The sequence below is a fragment of the Carettochelys insculpta genome, chromosome 5, assembly GCF_033958435.1.
Source record: "Carettochelys insculpta isolate YL-2023 chromosome 5, ASM3395843v1, whole genome shotgun sequence".
Taxonomy (NCBI): Eukaryota; Metazoa; Chordata; order Testudines; family Carettochelyidae; genus Carettochelys; species Carettochelys insculpta.
The window spans coordinates 33,605,433-33,624,532 of record NC_134141.1 but is presented as its reverse complement, the minus strand read 5'-3'; the positions used below and the strand labels follow the sequence as shown (position 1 = coordinate 33,624,532).

The following is a 19,100-nucleotide window of genomic DNA, read 5'->3' as shown; positions in this document are numbered from 1 at the left end:
TGACCTCCTGAGGTCCCTTCCAGGCTTAGGGTACTATGAGTCTAACGGTGTTGCCCTAATCCAGTCACCCTTGTTGGTGGGATTTGGGTGTGGCTGTCCCTGCCAGTTTCAGTGTTTTGTTCTGTTGGTCACAACAGAGGTCAGGGTAAGGAGATTGTTTTCCCCAAGAGCACAGGGCTGACCGGTAGTTATGCTCTGGTTCCTCAAAATCAGAGCTGACAGGTAACACGGAGCTCTGCCATTTCTCATGTTTACAAGTTAAATTTGTGCTAGGCAGTACAGCATGTATACTTTTTGTTTTGTTGCACTATAAAATTGACCCCTGAGTTACATGTAGATTGCATTCCTGGGCAACCCCGCATAACTCAAATGTTGTGCAAGTGGAGAGAAGCTGGGAAATAGGTGGCAGCCTGGCTCCCAGCTCCCCTGGGAAACTGTTCCTTTTTGTTTTCTATTTAGCTGCCTTTCAGGCAGTACAACCTTTTCTATGGGCCTGCTACCTTCAGCAGCACTAATGCAATTGCTGAGTCACCTCAGTTCAACAGTAACAAGTATGGATGACTGGTTCACCAAATGCTATTTATGTACTTCAGTGTCACTTGTGTTTCCCTTCTCTGTGGTACAGTGCAGGTGAGGATGGAAATTCTCTGATTAAAAAAGAGCACGTGTAAGCATTGTACAAATGCCACTTTGTAATCATAACTGCTAAAACTGAGGTATTGAGAGCCCCCTACAGGAGTTTGGTAACTTTTTGAAAATCTCAGCTTAATAGGAAATGGCTTTTCTCAAGCACAAAGGTATTTTGTGATCAGTTGTTTGTATGTCAGCCCATTCTTATTATGTATGCAGTTAGGAATTCCCAACTTTATTTTTGCCATGAACAGTATGCCAGGATCCTGTATTTTAAAATGGGGGAACTTTTTAAGTTTTTGGGGACATTTGTACTGTATCACTAGAAGTGTGCCAACATTTTTTTTGAAATCTAAACAAGTTAGATTCTTCTCTTCTTCATGTTTGTAGCTGTTGCAGCTTATGCATCTGCGGGAAGAGATTAGACCTTTACTGGATCCCTGATTTCAGGCCAAATCTAGCTGCATGCATGGAGCTCTGATTTTGTACAGTCGCTTGTAGCTGCTTATGCATAAGGGGAAGAATACAGCTTTAAACCCAGGCTTTCTCAACTTTTATATGTTTCCCCTAATCTATTAACAAAATGTCCAGAGGTATAAAGAGTATGGACTGTCTGAAAAAGGTTGTATACGTATGTTTTTGAAATCTGTACGCACACAGTTATAGTTTGTAGGTAAGGAGAATGGAAGCATGGCAAAGGTAGTTGCTTACAATTTCTAAAGAAGCTATAAAGATAAAGAAATTTCATGTTGCATATAATTAAATGCGAAAAAACTAATGTTATTACCAATATCAGAAAAGTCACAGCTACCTGCTCTGCAACCAGATTTCCAAGGATAGCTTTTTGCTATTCCTGCCAGGTTTTTATGGAGAAAATGATCAGGCTTTGATTCTCAGTTGCCTTGTTGAGTAGGCTTTACTAGGTCATGTGAACAACTGTATCCACTTTAAAATATGTGAATTTACTGCATTTTATAAAATACACTTGTCACTTACGTATTTGTACATTTGTGCACATTGCTAATGTTGCATAATGTCAAAAGTTCTGTAACATATGGATTGCTGTTTTTTGTTGCTGTAGGATATGCAGAATCCTGTTAGGGTTGCCTTCCTTTGTTCCCCAACTAACCCTTTTGCCCCCACACCATTTAAGATTTGTCTCCATGTGAAAGATACGGTAACTTATGATTGTATCACACGTACTTCTTGTGCTGTGTGTTTATGCTTGCTTGTCGTGGCCTGTGGCAATTTCAGAAAATACTGATATTCCTTCTAAATGTGCCTGCTACATTGAAAGTGATACTGCTGTACATTTACTGCCATTGTAAATAAACGCTTGGTTGTGATCAGAGCCACATGGGCAGCCAGAAGGTGTTGTGTGTTGTCAGATGGTTGCTTTTCAGTATGTCATGAATCAAAATATTGTAGGAGGCCCAATTCAGAGAACAAATGTCTTTGTTTGTGTTTTTTTTAAAAAAAAAGCGGAGTTGGTGGGGCCGGGGGTAGCTTCTGTCCTCAGAAATGTATGCATAACTTCCGGTGACTTCGGAAGACAGAATTTGGCCCTGAATGGTTTTATATTTGTGTGTTAGGACATTGTTTTACTCTTTGCTTACAGAGAAGACTTTGAGCATTCATCTGCTTTCACATCAGAATCTGCTTAAACAGATGAAGAGTTTATACATTTACATATAGCGAGGCATAACCATAGAAGATTGGAGTTGAAAGAGGCTTCAGGAGGTCATCTAGTTCCACCCCTGTTCAAAGCAGGACCATTCCCAGCTAAAACATCCCAGCTAGGGCTTTTGTCAAGGCTGGCTTTATAAACCTCTCTGGATGGAGAGTCTACCACCAGCTGGTTCATGTCCTTCCACAAAACAAATACCTGTATTAATGTGAGTTTATATGGCTTCCAGTCTTTTCAGTTCTCACAAAAAGTTGTTTCCCAGGCATAAAGCAACACATAAAACTTTACTGAATTAGGCTTCTAATTTCAGTTATGTTTGCTTAAAAATACAGGAAGTGCTTACTGCATTTCTGGAACTCCTCTAACCTCATGTTGAGGTAGTGTTCTGCAACTTCATTTCTCAGATTAAGGAATATGAATTTTAAGTGGTTTTTACTCCCTTTTTGACATATGCTATATAGAAAATCTGCTAGGGATTCACAGGAAGATATTCTTGTTCTTCACAGGAATTTATTTTTTTTTAAATTAGCTCTTTCTACAATTTAATTTCAACTAAATAGTTATTCTTTTAACAATATTCTTCAAAGCTACCATTCCTCTATCTCTCCCTTGTTCACATAGTTACAGATTTATAGCAGAAGAAATTTAATGTCTCTCTTCTTTTAGATATAAAAAGAAAATTTGTGCAAATTTGATATTAAAAATCACTTCTGTTTTCACACAGTTGTTTGTCTGGCATAAAGCAGCACATAAAACGTCACTGTGAATTGGGCTTCTAATTTCAGTTCTGTCTGCTTAAATATATTTTTTCAGTCTTACTCTTCCTTGCCTGGTGTTCTTTTTGTCTCCTGATGTGTGTTTGTGCCGTGTGCTTTGTTTAGAATTCCTTTTGCTTTGTATCAAAATTTCAAAGCTATTGTCGCTGCTGTTTTGATATTTTTATGGCCTAGGTTGCCCTGCTCAGGAGTTTGCATATACTTAGCCTCTGCATTTTTCTTGTTCTCCACAGGCATCCAGTCAGTCAGATTCAGAACCAGAAAAGACTTCGTTTAGTAACTTGCCTCTGCCCCCTCCTTCAATGTTTTCAGGAATGAGCTGTGAAATTGCGCAATCCTCTTCCAGCAAAACCGAAGAGGACATGGAAGATGATGATGATGAGTTTGGTTACAGCTGGAGTAAGTTTATTTTTGTGATGCTCAGCACTGAAATAGCAAAGATGTGGAGGCAGTTGGAGTTCAAGGTGAACCCCTTCATTTTCATCTATTGGATAATATGGGTATAAAATGTTTCTTTCAGCTTTCACTTTTGCTTGGACAGCTGCACATTCTTGACATACAAAATCATTTGCCCTCATTCTCTGCATTCAGTTTCAGTGCTAATTCTAGTAAATGTGCCCTGTGCATAATGAACTACTATAATAATTTCAATGCAGTGTATGTTACCCATGGCAATAGCATATACACCTTTTATTTTAATGTAATTGCACCTGCAGTTAAAATTAGGGAGTGAATAGGCAGACAGGGAGACTGGTGCTTTTAGAAAAAAAATGAGGGGGTTAGAAATCCTGGAAGTATTGGAAGGGACCTAAAGAGGTCACCTAGTTTATTCCCACAAACTAAGTGAGTAACGAAACTACCTAGACCATCTGTAGTGGGGGACACTCACATCTGTGTTTGTCCTAAGCTGATCTTAAGAACCTGATAAGAATTCCATGATCTCCCTTAGAAGCCTATCCCCAGTGTTTAACTGTCCTTATAATTAGAAAGTTTTCCTAATTTCTGACCTCAGCCTCACTTGCTGCAGGTTCTGGGGGCTCCTAGTTAATGACAAAATGTCCACGTTAGGGCCTGTTCAAAGGATAGAATTACTTGGGGTGGTACTTAATTCAACCTTCTATGAGAGCATTCCTCTTGCTAGACAGATTTGAAGCTTTGACAGGGTCCTCATATCAGAGGTTTCTAAGTTTCTCTTGACCACTGCCAAGGTGTGGGGATCTGCCTCTGCCAGTTGGGACATATGGCTCCACATGTGGCGGCTCCAGCAAAGGCTCATGTTTACTTACTCCCGGTACCACTAAGACAAGGTTGTAAGGTTCGCCCTCAAGTACTTACCACCTTGCAGTGGTGGACTTCTCCAGAAAATGTTCTGGAGGGAATCACATTCGACATTCTTGCTACTCCATTGAGCTGGTGTTGGATGCCTTGAATCTCAGCTCAAGCATGCAGCTTGGGGAGCTGTGGAGCCAGGGAATATGGACTCCTGGAGGCTGTGAGATGCCACATAAATATCAAGGAGCTCTGAGTGGTTCATCTGGACTGTGAGGTCTTCCCGCTGCACATATTGGGCAAGGAGGTGCAAGTCCTTATGAACAACACATCCTCAATGTTCTACATCAACAGCCAGGGACAGACACAGTTGTTGACTCTGTGCCAGAGTGCACTCCTCCTCTGAGATTTCTGCATCAGTCACAGTCTCCATCTGAAGGCCAGTCATCTCCCAGGAATCGACAGCATATCACCTCAGCAGGAACGTCTCTTCTTACCACAAGTGTTCGCTTCAAAGGGAAGTGGCCTGCGTGATCTTCTAGAGGTGGCAGTTAACTTTCATGAACCTGTTCACCACCAGACAAAACTGTCTGTGACTGATAGAATGAAAGGCCTGCTGGTGTCTGTGCAGTGGATTTCAAACTGAATCAGCTCTTGCTTTTGGATCTGCTACAAATTGGCAAAGGTCCCTCTGCTGCTAAACATCTGAGTCCAATCAAGCAGGGCTCAGGCTTTGTCAGTGGCCCTCCTGGTGCACATGCCAGTCTGGGGCATCTGTAGAGCCATGATGAGGTCTTCACTCCACATATTTCTCTCTCTATGCCAGTACTCAGCAAGTCAGAGAGCATGCCGTGTTCAGCAGAACTGTGCGGCAGTCAACACAGCCATGAACTCCTCCCTACTTCCCTGGGTACTGCTTGGTGTCACTTAATGTGGAGTGGAGATGATCAATCGCTTGAAGAAAAGACAGTTTACCTGTTCTTTGAGATGTGTTGCTTATGTCCATTCCACAACTTGCCTCCTTTCCCCACTGTTGGAGTTTCCAGGAAGAAGAAACTGAGGTAAGGGGAGAGCACAGTGCTGTTTGAGTTCCAGAACTGCTCCCCTATATATACTGCTTAAGAAAAAACTACTGTCACTGCTGGATGTGGTGAGCACAAATGCCTAACTTGGAATGGGCCTGAGCAACACATCTTTACGAACACTGGTTACGAAACAGGTAACTGTCTTTTTTTCCCTCATTCAACCTTGTGTTCCTTCTCTTTCTTTCTGTTAATGTTAATAGCAATAAATATCTGGCCATAATTAACCTCTTTAATGAAGAATGAAACAAACTTGTCATGAAGCAACTCTTCTTCCCTGCTAAGTAATGGATGTGCACTGTCCTTTCTTTTTCTCTTTTAATGTTTTTAGGCCCTCTTACATTTTATGTATATACATTTTGTGGATTTAATTTTGCTGGTTTTTGTCCCTGTATCCTTGTGGCATTCTTTTGGGAAAAATGGCTAAGGATTTACACATTTCCTCTTTTTCTGGATTCCATTTTTATTTTCAGATTCTTGAAAAGCTCCTGATGTTGGCCTTGTACTATTCTGTCTGTCTTTCTTTCACATTGGAAAAGTTTGTGCTTGTGTCTTTGATACTATCTCTGGGAAAAACTGCCAGCTCTCCTGAACTTCTTTTTCTCTTAGTTTTAATTCCCCTTGAACATCACATACCAATTCTCTGAATTTGTTAAAGCCCTTATGCAGCTGCTCTTGTTATTTTGTTGCATTAATTTTATCAGTCCATGTTCACTGTTGTCCAAATTGTTTTCCAGCTTCAATGTTGCAACCAATTGATCTCTTTTTAATCAGAAACAAGTCAGCCATGGTTGCTGTCTGGTTACTTCTTCCAACTTCTGCAAGAAGAAGTTATTCCCAGTATGCTCTAAGAATTTTTGAACATTTTTTTTAAACAACTGTCTTTCTAGTCACATTTCCCCATTACTGTAGAACTTGTGTTTTGGATATTTCTGTTGGTAGTCCTAGAAATGCCTCATCCATCTTTTTATTTCGTAGACCCCTATCGTATTTCCCCTTTCCCCCCCCCCCCATTTAGGATGAAGTGCTCAGCCTTATCTGTCAGTTTCTTTATCAGTGAACAACATGGAGTATATGTCAGAGCAAAACATGACTTAAGCAGCCTTTCCACAAAGTCTCAGATATGGTCTCCATTCCCAGCAAGTCAAGATCATGACCTGGGTGGAAGTCTACACAGTTAAGCTTCTGGTCTGGGCGTAGATCTTGCAGATACTCCCAGTTGTCTCATGAGCCATATGTCCATGTGTAAGCTGTTTTATTTTTTTGGTATCAGGGAAGAAATCCAGAAAAGAGAACTTAAAAGGTTCATATTAAACCCAGTCTCCACGCAACGGGAAGCATTGCTATGAATTATGTTGTTTTAACGTAAAAAGGGACTGGTTCATGTTGGTTTAGTCCTGCAGGACTTCTGATGTTGGATAGTGCCTGTTGAATAGTGAAGCTCATTACCTAGATGACTTGTTAAGTGTTCTATGAATGCAAACCTGTATGCCCACATCTGTTCTGTTCTTTGCATTTAGAAAAAATCACACAACGTTATGGACATCTACCAGGGGACCTGCACATGATAGAGCTAGAAAAAGGAAGGACCGGTTTGGGTCTCAGCCTTGCTGGCAATAAAGACCGGTCCAGGATGAGTGTCTTCATAGTAGGAATTGATGCAAATGGAGCAGCTGGAAAAGATGGCAGGTTACAGATTGCAGATGAGTTACTAGAGGTATGTTTCTAGCAAGTGTGCTTGAGACAAAACAAGATGACCATAAAGGCAGTAGAGCACATTCTTGGCACAATATACAGTCTTCTGGTTAACTGTGTTGACTTGGAATACCAAAATAATTTATCTGAAATCATATATTTTCATGGTGTGTGCATATTGATTGAGGTTGGGAATTTTTGTCTTCAATCAGACCAGTATTGCCTGAAGTTTGGTATACAGGAAGTGAAGAAAACAGCTTCAGTATGTGTTAGTCCTTCTGAGGCTGTTCTGCTAGTTTCTGTTGATTACTACAGTCTAGTCTAGTCCTAGTTCTGTTGGCTGTAAAATATATACAGTAAAAGCCCACTTATCTAGCACTCAGATAACCGGCATGCCCAGCTGGTGGGCACTGGACCAGTGTTCTGGCTGGGGCTGGCTGCTCCAGAGTCAAGGTCCTGCTGCTGTGGGGCCAGCTTCCCAGCTAGATGAGGGGCATAGAGCAGGGCTGTTTGCCCGTTGCCTGGGCTGGTGGGGCTGAGGGAGCCAGCTGCCAGCCCCAGCTCTAATAACCAGCACATTTTATTACGAAGCATCCCCAGATAAAGCTTTTACTGTATGTACTGTTTATACCTCTGATACACGAAATGTAAAGGGAAAAAAAAAACGAGAAAACAGCTGTATTTCTGTCCTGGGCTTTGATGATGTACAATCAGGCTGCTTTCATATGTAATCAGTGATATCAGGACTCTCATTGCACAGGCAGGATCCTCATTGTAAACCACATTGGTTTTTTGTCTGAAGTATAAGAATTTTTTAAAAAAAATACTGCCTCAGTTTAATAGATAGCACTTGTTTTCATAACTTTTGCACTCCTATTCTGTTTGGCTTAGGGGATATGGAGTTTGTTGCGCAGACCTGGCCAAGCCATCTCCTCCTCCTCAGCTGTGCAGTGGGGCCTATGCAAAGGGGAATGCCAGGGGAGAAGGAAGGGAAAGAAGGTGGCTCAGCACCTCCTGAGACGCACTGTGCCAGTTTTGAATAAGCTGATGCAGAAATGAGCACTTGCAGACCAGCAAAAGAGTTATGGGATTCATGGCTGTGGCAATCCACCAAGATGAGGATATTCACATAGTGGCTGCAGAAGTGCAGTTTTCACTACAAAAGGACTTTTTCAAAATCAATCAAAAGGTCTTTTAATACAGGACATGATTGTACAGAAGCTGAGTGCTTTCCAACATTCATCACAGTGCTAAGTGGACACTGATGGCTGTCCTGCCCCACTAGTTTTGTGAAGGCCCAGACTGTAACATGGTTTAAAAAAGCACTAGATAAATGCATTGTGGATAGGTGCACCAGTGGCTGTTGTCCCTAGCCTCTGTTTTTCAGAACCTGGGATGGATCGCATGATGATTGCCTGTTCTGTTCATTCAGCCTTTATTTAGCACATTGCACTTGCTGCTGTTGGAAGGCAGGATACTTAGCTAGATGGCCCCAGTATGCCCTTTCTAATGATTTTCTCGCTCATTTTGCTCCTCCAGAACTCTGACTAACAATCCCCCTCTCCTGTCTTCCCCGGCTTGTCTGTGTATCTTCTTCTATGCCACTTGTTCTGAGCTTGTAATTCCTTCCTTCCCCTCATGCCCCAAAGTCTCCTTCAAAACCTTACATAAAATGCTTCAAGAAGTCTTAAGTGTGCACTGCAGCTTTTGAGATTGCACCTGCAGATGTTGCTTGTAAACTACATTGTCTGAGCAAATGAGTGCTTGTGCAAACACACAGGAGTAACTTTCCTGACATGAGAATTCCCTCAAGCATCAGTGAGACTACTGAAGCAATTAAAGCCACACATATGTGCATAAATGATTTGATGATCCAGCCTCAATGCCTCAGTGTGGGAACCTTTGTTTGTCTAGTTTTTGGCACAGTTTTGAGTCAGTGAAAAATAATAACTTTGGTTGGATAGAGGCAGCTCATTTATTTGGCCTTATAACTGATAGCCTTTTTTCTATGACTCTGTTACATTCACTGAGTCATGAGGTGATCAGTGACAAATGGAAATAAATGATATGCCTAAAGGCAAGCTGTTGTATCCTAGAGAAGGACATTTTCAGCACACAGTCAAGGGCCAGACCTGCAGTTGGGAAGAGTGTTCTGCTGGGTAGAGCTGCTACAGGAGGAATGAAGACAAAGTACTATACATCACAAAATAAATTTTGAAAATGCTTGGCAAGTGATGGTGAAAGAAGTTGGTGTGTGTGTGTGTGTGTGTGTGTGTGTATCAGGTCAGCTGATTAAAATATAAGGAAATTAACATTTAGTGCTGCATTTGCCATTCTCCTTCATATAGATCAATGGACAAATTCTACATGGAAGAACACATCAGAATGCTTCTTCAATAATCAAATGTGCACCATCTAAAGTAAAAATCATCTTTATCAGGTAAGCTGTGTTTAATGTCTTTCCTAGACATAATAATCTTTAGCATGTTTAAAAATTAATTTCAGGGGTTTGTGTTTTGTCTTGTATAATGTATTCCCAATGTCACATTTTTATCACTCATGTAAATTTGCTGAGATGTACTACTTTAAGTTCAATATTTGGACTTCAGAAGTTTTGCATTTTATGTTTTAACTTTTTATTTTATCTGCATCATGACTGCTAAAAATGAAACAAAATAAGTAGATATCAAAATTGAACTTGTGAAAAGAAATCCAGTGATGCTTCAACACATATATATTTTAATATATTCCAGAAATAAAGATGCAGTGAATCAGATGGCTGTTTGCCCTGGGGGATCAGTGGAACCTTCCCACTCAGAGTCTCCTCAAAATCAAGAGGTAAACTAAACATCACTTGAGTATATTTTAGCTAATTAACAGCTTTTTTGGTAGAAAATACTGTCATATTTTAATTTGAAAAAAGTCCTAGTGGAAAACCAAATGGGACTTTTAGCATAGCTGTTGAACACTTTGGTCCTCATTCTGCTCTGTTTTCACGCACATCCATGTCTATAAAGTAGAGCTCCAAGAAAGTCATTGAAGATATATCAGTGTAAAATTGGCTTGAAGGGAGCATCTCTACATATGCATTTTCAGTTTTAAACGATATACCAAATGCCTGTTTTTAAAATACATTAGTACATTGCTCTATTGTCTTCCTGTCTCAGGGTGAACCAAATGCTACAAATTGTGTTACTGCTCTAGACTTCAATACGTATAAGAATATTCTGCATGTGGAACTCCCCAAGGTAATTATACATTTTCAACTACATTAGTAACAATGCAAGTTTATTGTCACAAGATTCATCTCCTGTGATTATGTCCGTGTGGGAGTAGAGGGATTGTCCCTTCCCTTGGAGGGCGAGGCAGGCCACTGTCAATTTTATTCTGTGGGCAGGTGGCCTAAAAACTCTTCCTAAACCAGCTTTTGGGCCCAGAATCTCTTCAGCATCTCAGCTGAACTTCACACATAATTGAAATCTAGTGTGTCGCAGAGCTACATTTCCCTTCTCAGGAAGAACAGAGTAATGAGATGCAAAGTTTTCGATAAACAGTAATAAGGGCCTAGCACAGAAGCTCCACTGGAGTACAAGTGTTTAAGTCAGATAAGTCAAGACAGAAGCTTCTGGGGATTGTGGAGGTCTCAGTGCAATAAAGAAAAGATAGGCAAGGGAATCAGGAGACAGATGTTGGAAGGTCAGCTGGGCTGCACTGGAAAGCTGAGTGCGGTGGAACTTCCATGGTATATATTGGGGTTCTACTGTCTTACTCCTATGAATTTGTTTGACGTAACTAAAGCTGTTTGGATTGAGAGCACCAAAGGTGCCTAGTATGGGGATTCTAGCTGGCGGGGGAGGGGGGGGGCGCGGCGCGCACAATCCTCATGCCCTGCCTTGCTCTGCCCCCACCCGCTTCTTCCTATGGAATCACTGTGTCATTTCTTGTAGTTTTTGTGGGCATTTTTACCCACTGCCACTGGAGCAGCCTGAGAGTAGCCCAGGCTAGGAAGTGCACGCTGCTCTTGGGCCACGCTACTTCAGGGGAGAGGCAGGATGCCCCTTCGCTCATTGGAAGTGGTGGGGCATCTAAAGTGAGAGCAGGGAGGGTAACACTGCGGGGGAGGTATATGTGGCCTCCTGTGCCAACACCCCACCCCAATGTGTCACCTATGGAAAGCACAGAGCAGAATTTGGTTAGGACTTTGTGAGTGTGCACTTGAAATCACTGATTAAGTTGCTTCATGTAACTAATTAAGCAAACCATAAGCACCTAATCCTAATGACAGCAGTGTTAGGAATCACATTTCAGGGGGATGTCTCTGTGTTTGTGTGTCGAATGAGTAATCCTGTGGCATCTTAAAGATTTACCAGTTTGTTTGGGCATAAGCTTTTGTGAGCTGGAGCCCACTTCATCAGCTGCATTTTTTTTTAATTTTATTTTATAATGGAGATACACATTTCCTAGAGCTGGAAGGGACCTTGGGAGGTTATCTAGTCCCGTCCCCTGCCCTCTTAGCAGGGCCAAGCACCATCCCTGACATCTGTTTGCCCTAATCCTAAATGGCCTCCTGAAGGATTGAATTCACAACCCTGGGTTTAGCAGGCCAATGCTCAAACTGCTGAGCTATCCCTACCCCTATGAAAGCTCCTACTCAAATAAATTGGTCAGTTTTTAAGATGCCACAGGATTCCTGATTATTTATAACTTGGGATAACATATACTTTGCTGCCAAAAATCATGTATCTTTGGGAATAAAGGAGCAAACTGATCTCTGAATATGTACTTACCAGAGGAAGGAAGGAGAACGTGTTTTGCTTTTTTAATTCATAAAAGATTGCTAATTCAGATTCTCTGAGTCCTTTGCAATTTTTTTTTAAGCTTTGAGACTTCATGAAACTCTCAAACTTCTGTGAGGTCTACAATCATCAGTAGGGGCACATGAACGAGTGTAGTTCAACTTTGATTTTGTACCTTATTGATTATACGTTTCCACCCACAGGATCAAGGGGGACTGGGAATTGCCATCAGTGAGGATGATACTCTTAATGGAGTCGTTATTAAAAGCTTAACTGATCATGGTGCAGCTGCAAAGGTGAGAATTGTAAATGACCGTCCATGTAGGAAATAGGATGGTAAGCCTGGGAGGAATTAAAATCCTGCATTAATGTTATTTTGGTCAATATTATTTCCCAGGATGGACGGATCAGAGTTGGGGATCAGATCCTTGCAGTGGATGATGAAGCAGTTGTGGGCTATCCTGTAGAAAAGGTACTTATGAAGTCTAAGGACTATAGCAGTTGTATGAAGCAAATCCAGACTCCTCTAAAGCTGCATTGACACAGATGTGTTTTAAGTAACAGATAACTCTCACTGTGAAAGTGTAATTCCTGGGAACAAATCATTAAACTGTGTGACACTCTGGAAAGTGACAGCAAAAATGGTATTTTTGGGTTTCAACTTTTTTGGGGTTTCAACTTTGGTGGCTCTATGGCTTTCAGATAAAATTTAACTCACTTGGTATGTCTCCCCTCCCATCCCTCCTCAATTTACATCTCTGCAAACTCAACCTGAGCTTTTTCTGTTTCATGTTTTGGTGCCCCTAAAAGGCATTGTTGAATTGTTTCTGAGTTAACCAATTGTTTGATGAAACAAAGCTGAGTAGAATTCTTCTCCCTCCCCGCAACCCCAACTGAAGCCTGGAGTTCGAGAACAGGGAGCTAGAATGGTCCTAGCAGCTACAGGAGATCTGCACTGTTATCTGGATGCTTCTTGGAATCCCACTTTTTGTTACATAGGGTGAAGAGCCGATCAGGAGCCATGAAGCTGCTACTCGTCATACCCCTTAAGATCTTGTGTTCTCAGTGAATTGTGGGTAATTGAGCATGAGTACAGCTGGTACAGTACAGCAGCATGGAGAAGTTTGCAGACTGGCATTTCTGCAGACCTGCATTTGAGACCCACTAGGCCTTACAGCCTCACAAAACCAGGCCTTGTGCTTGCACTTGTCTTCCTTTCCTGTCCAACATCTCCTCTGTCTGCTCCATAACTAGTTGTACTATGTTTTTCTACCAAATCAAGCATTTTATTAATGCCATTGAATGGCCTGCTCCTACTCCTGTTGGAGTCAGTTTTTGCATTTACTTCAGTTGGAGCTGTATTAGGTTTTGTACCAATATTAGTGCTTACTTCTAGTTTTCTGATTTTTTTCCCAACAATTATTAATGTATAGTGTAGCATCCAGGGAGCTAACACAGATTACGTGCCACATCCTCTGTAGATGTTAATGTTGTTTCACTAAAGTTAGTTGAGCTAATTTGGTTTATACCAGGTAATGATCTAACCCACAGTACCTCAGTCATCTTTATTCCCATTCCCAAGAACAACAGGTGTGATATGATTGCATTGTTGGCTGTTCTCTTTATTATTTAAAAGTTTATCAGCCTCCTGAAGAAGTCAAAGACCACAGTGAAGCTCACAATCAACTCAGTTGAACAGGATAGTCAGATAGCTCTTCAAACATCGCCACCACTACTTTGCAGTGCTACCACAGGCGAGGGGAAGAACGTCCAGCAGCCACTGATGGTTCCATCTTCTGGGTCACCAGAACCAGAGACTATTAAAAGTAAGAACCATTTTGTTGTCTCTAGAGCTAACAGTGGAGTGAAGTGATGAAAAATAAAGAGCCTTAGCAATGTCTTCAAAAAGCCTTCTTTCAGTTTCTTGCACCTCTGCTTTTAGACCTGTCACAAGTGCTTTCCTGCCCATTGATGAGTGCAGAAATTGCTTCCTTCTAACACCCTAAGGTTGGTAATGTAAGTGGAGCAGGGAGGCAGCAGGACGGCTACAATCTTGCTCTGTCTCCACATTGCCCAGATGCAAAGGGAGGAGGGCAGAGAAAAGTATCTAGGTCCATCCCAGGGTTTTCCCCCCGTGTTTCAAGAAATAGTTGGATAGTTGCGTACTTCCTTTGGCAGTGGTCAATGCAGCACCATCAGCCTAGGCCATGATCTGAGTAAAACAACCTTGCCCTATGTGGGTACAATGAAAATGGTTGCATATCTTGATGTAAATGTTTGTTGTTCAAGTTTTCCTCCAGCTGATTAAGGTGGAACCTTTGAAACTCAGGTCCCTTTATTTATTTAAGGTTTAGGTTCCAAATTTTAGACAAGTTGAAAATTTTGGTAAATGATTTGGTTCTGAGTAATCCAGCACATCAGTGGTATAGGTGGAAATAAAAACCCAGAAGTTCTCATTCCTAATCCTCTTCTCTGGTCATAGATAAACATCTCTCAGGGATTGTCTAGGTATACTTAATTCTGCCTCAGCACAGGGGGCTGGACTAGATCTTGAGGTCCTTACCAGCCCTACACTTCCATGATTCAGAAATTCTGTCTCTCTAGTGCATTTTTCAAAGGAAAAAAGATGAGACTAGCATGAAATCACATTTGTAAGGCAAAGAAATCTACCTAGTAAACTTAGTTGATCAGGTATGTGTTGTAAAATCAGGCACAGCATGCATGACTTTATGGTATCATAGGCACTTCTTACTTTTCTTATCTGTGTATACTGGCTCAAAATCTGCCCTCAGCTAAGTGCACTCAGCTTCTGTTAACTTCCCTACATTCATCTCATGCACATGCATGAGAGCAGTGTGTGGGTCAGGCAGTGTAGAAGTAAAACCACATGCAGTATATCCATTTTTGCTCACAATCTCAGCATACTGAGTATCATGCACCTGTCGGTGATTGGGCACCAAGATTAGGAGCTGCAATTTTAACAAGAGCCCAGCTATTTTATTTTGGAGAAAGGAGAGCGCCAAAGGCCGTATAACTTTATTTCTTGGGACAATTTTGAATATCTGATGAGTGATATTTAGAGAAGGCTGAATTGTTGGTCCATCTGCAACTATTCCTGTCAGGGTGTCAGTGATCTCTCCAAAATATTATTTTAACATTCATTTTTTCAGTTGTTGTGGCTACTTACTGTAACCTGCATATTTAACTGCTGTGTTTAGATACAAGCAGGTCCTCAACCCCAGCCATGTTAGCCTCTGACCCAGCGACTTGTCCCATCATCCCAGGATGTGAAACAACCATTGATATCTCCAAGGGACGCACTGGACTTGGCTTGAGTATCGTTGGCGGAGCAGATACTTTACTGGTTTGTAAAAATCAATGATACTTCATAATGAGAGGACGATACCAATTTTAAGTCCTTAGTAGAGAATGTGGCTCTGAAGGTGAATATATTATTTCAGCAAGTGACTGGAGTCAGTGTTCATTGTCTGTCTGAATTTTGTTGCACTGATCTGATTTAAGCTGGAATTACAATTATTTTTGCAATCACACTTTTTACAGCAGAAGGCAGTGACTACTTTAAAGATCTTTTGTCTTGAGAATTGAGAAACTAAGTTCACTTACAGCCTGTTGATTACTTAATTTGCTGTTTGGTTATGGTTTTCCCATATTAGGATTTTCTGAAAGGTTTCTCTAAAGCCAAAACTCAGACCAGTTGCAGTGCATAAGAGCGGTGTTCTTCAGCGTACACTTTATTTTCATTTTTAATTTACAGGGAGCTATTATTATTCATGAAGTATATGAAGAAGGAGCAGCATCCAAAGATGGAAGGCTCTGGGCAGGAGATCAGATTTTAGAGGTGCAGTCTTGCATACACCACTATTAAATGCCCATGAACTCCTTAGTCATTTAACTCATGAAAATATTCAGTCAACATGTGATTACATTGCAGGTGAATGGAATTGACCTTAGGAATGCCACACATGATGAAGCAATAAATGTTCTCAGGCAAACACCCCAAAAAGTCCGCCTCACTGTCTACAGGGATGAGGCGCAGTACAAGGAGGAAGATATGTATGATGTACTCAACGTAGAGCTGCAGAAAAAGCCAGGCAAAGGTCTTGGATTAAGTATTGTTGGGAAAAGGTATGAAATCAATGGTGCTACTCTGATTTACCCTAGCTCAAGACCTAGCCTTTGGAGTGAACAGCCAGCCTCAGGATTAAGGGAATAAAAAGATGAGCCCTTCCTCCCCAAATGTTGCTCTTCAACCACAGCTAAATTGTCTGGCTCTTTATTAGCATGTTGCCGTACAATGTCAGTTGTTTCTTTTTTTTTCTTTTTAAACAAAACAAAAATAAAAAGTGAGTATAGTTTTGCGATGGGTCCAATTGGTCCCATTTTACTGGGATTACTCAGAAAATAAGGTGTTACTCAATTTAAATATGGATGGGATGTAGCCCATATTTACTCACCACTAACTCTAGGGAATAGTTCCTCAGTTACAAGCTGAAGTCTTTTTAAAATAGATAGTGAAATGGTATGAGGAGAGACAAGTTTAAAGCAGAATAAAATTGTGTTTACAGAAATGATACGGGTGTGTTTGTGTCGGACATCGTCAAAGGAGGAATAGCAGATACAGATGGAAGACTGATGCAGGGAGACCAGATATTAACAGTAAATGGAGAAGATGTTCGAAATGCTAACCAGGAGGCTGTTGCTGCTTTGTTAAAGGTAATTGTGAAAACAGGTGGAAACGAAACTAGAGTTTACACCTGACTCCAAACTGTCAGAATTTGTATACAAGTTTCTTGTTTAGACCATAATAGAGCTGGAATTAGTGAAGAACTTTGCATAATTTTCCACCAGCTCTTCTTATAACCTCCTCTTGATACATTTTAAAGAATCATTCTGATTATCTTTAACCCTATAGCTATGTCTACACTGGGATGCTACATCGAAATAGCTGGAGGTGTCTCCTCACCCGCCTGGATGCAGGCCTCACCAACATCCCCCAGGTTGTGGGCGCATGCAGCGCACTCCACAACCTGGTGGAGAGCAAAGGAGAGGCCTTCTTCCAGGGCTAGGCTCTGGAGACTGGCAGGGCTGACGTCCAGCCACCCACTGCCCCCAGTCGCCAGGTCGATCCTGAGGGGATCCAGGTCCGGGAGGCCCTGTGGGCCCATTTTGACCAGGCTGCGGGGTGAACGCTGGCAGGGCCAACTGTGGGTGAGCCACCCACTGCACCCCCGCATCCTCCACAACACTCCCTGCCCCCATGCCCACACCACAGAGAACCCGAGAGCACCCCCCCCACACTTCTGTGCAATAAATGGAATATTTTTTAAACAAAACCGTGCAACCTTGTATTAATTATTAACAGAAGAAGAAGGGGGGAGCTATGTACATGGGGGGGCAGGTACAAAACAAGGGTAGAACAAAAACTATTTACAAACATGGGGGGAATATGCCCAAAGGAGGGGGCCTTTGGGGGGCAATGTCCTTGGCCACGTATCCCTATTGTCCTGCGTGTGGTGTTGGGGGCACGACCCACGTCTCAGCCGGAGGCCTGGCTGAGGCTGCGTGCGGGCTGGGAGAACCGGCAGATAGGGCCGGGCGGAGTCCAGAGGCCCATGGTCCCCCTCGGTGGCAGGCCCCAGGACGGCTGATGGTGGAGGGGCAGCAGGAAGGGCCAAGTGCCGTGCGATGGCATCGAAGGTGCGCATGAAGGCCCCCCAAGCCTCCTGGCGCCAGGCCAGCGCTCGTTTCTGGGGGTAGAGCCGCCACTCCTCCACCTGCAGGCGCCGCTCGGACACCTCCACCTGACACCGGAGGGTGGCGAGCAGCTGGGGGTCCGTGGACGCCTGCAGATGGCTCTGCCACTGTCAGGCTCGTCATGGGACTGGTCCATGCTCTGCTGAGGGACTGGCCTGGTGGGATGGCCCCGATGGGCTGTCCGGGACCACAGACGCTGCGCCGGTGCTTTCCAGGCCCTCCAATGGTGCAGCTGCAGAACAGAGAGGGGAAGAAGAGTGGAGACAGCCGTTAGTCTGGGCTCTGACCCATGGCACTTGTTCCCCTACCCCTCTGCTGCTGGTTCCCCATCCCCGTCCCCGTCCCCCGGAGATGATGCTGCTGCTGCTGATGGGTGTCCAAACCCCCCGCCCCCGGGGCACCCTAGGTTCCGCTCCCACCATCCCCAGGGATGGGGCATGGCGCTGTCCTGCTGGGGGGCAGGGGCTGAGGGACTCTTCTGAGGGACATGCCACTGCTGTCCTCGGGACCATGGTCATCTGGGTGTGTGGAGGGCCCTGGTCGTGTCTCTTGTCCCCACCCCTTAACCCCGGGGGTGTGCACCAGGGGGGTACATACCTGACAGTCCGCTCCCACAGTCGGGGGACACCCATTGGGCGGACGCCCTGCTGGAGCTGCAGGAGGGGACGTCGATTTGGAGCCCCCCCATCGATGGAGGCCCCCTCCTCCTCCTCCAGTGTCCCAGGGGTGGGCTTGTAGGGGGGGCCTCTGGGGTGCAGGGCTGGCCTCCAGGGTGGTCTCCGTCTCCGGGGCCTGCTGGGGCTTATCGGCCGATGTGTCAAGGGTGGCTGGGGGGAGGAGGTGTACCGGGGGCCCAGGATGGCCCTGAGCTCCCTGTAAAAGGGGCAAGCGGCAGGGGCGGCCCCAGATCGGTTGGTCGTGTCCCGGGCCCGGGCGTATCCCTGCCGCAGCTTCTTTACCTTACTCCTGACATGGTCAGGAGTGCGGGCAGGGTGACCGGGGGCAGCCAGGCCCTCGGCCAGCTGAGCGAACGCATCCGCGTTCCACCTCTTGCTCCCCATTACCTGGAGCACCTCCTCCTTGCCCCAGAGCCCCAGCAGGTCCCGGATTTCGGCCTCTGTCCAGGAGGGGTCCTGCTGCCTCTTCCCCCGCTGGCTGGCAGGCTGGGAGCCCTGGGTCCCTTTGGGGGGGTGTCCTGTGTGCGCTTGGGGGGCTGGCTGGATGCCATGGGGTGCAGGGTGGTGGGTTGGGGCTGCTGAGGGACGTGCAGGCTGGGCACGTGGCTGTGCTGCTGCCTGCACGAGCTCTCAGTTTCCTGCACAGGAAATAAGGGGGCGGGGAGCTTTAAGGGGCTGCTGCACACGGCAACCATAGAGCTCAGGGGCTGGAG

At 43.9% G+C, this 19,100-nt stretch overlaps 1 protein-coding gene across 11 annotated transcripts in view; it reads left to right on the top strand.

Annotated features, from left to right (window-relative positions):
• The window catches only part of MPDZ (multiple PDZ domain crumbs cell polarity complex component), a 139,353-nt gene that overhangs the window by 103,530 nt on the left and 16,723 nt on the right, over positions 1-19,100 (top strand). For all 11 annotated transcript variants that reach the window (XM_074994892.1, XM_074994898.1, XM_074994899.1 and 8 more), the window contains 12 exons: positions 3,327-3,492; positions 6,965-7,161; positions 9,488-9,579; positions 9,893-9,977; positions 10,307-10,387; positions 12,139-12,231; positions 12,333-12,407; positions 13,572-13,761; positions 15,154-15,299; positions 15,711-15,794; positions 15,888-16,081; positions 16,522-16,669. In XM_074994892.1, coding sequence (XP_074850993.1) covers positions 3,327-3,492; positions 6,965-7,161; positions 9,488-9,579; positions 9,893-9,977; positions 10,307-10,387; positions 12,139-12,231; positions 12,333-12,407; positions 13,572-13,761; positions 15,154-15,299; positions 15,711-15,794; positions 15,888-16,081; positions 16,522-16,669 — 1,551 coding nt within the window. The remainder of the gene's footprint in view (positions 1-3,326; positions 3,493-6,964; positions 7,162-9,487; positions 9,580-9,892; positions 9,978-10,306; positions 10,388-12,138; positions 12,232-12,332; positions 12,408-13,571; positions 13,762-15,153; positions 15,300-15,710; positions 15,795-15,887; positions 16,082-16,521; positions 16,670-19,100) is intronic.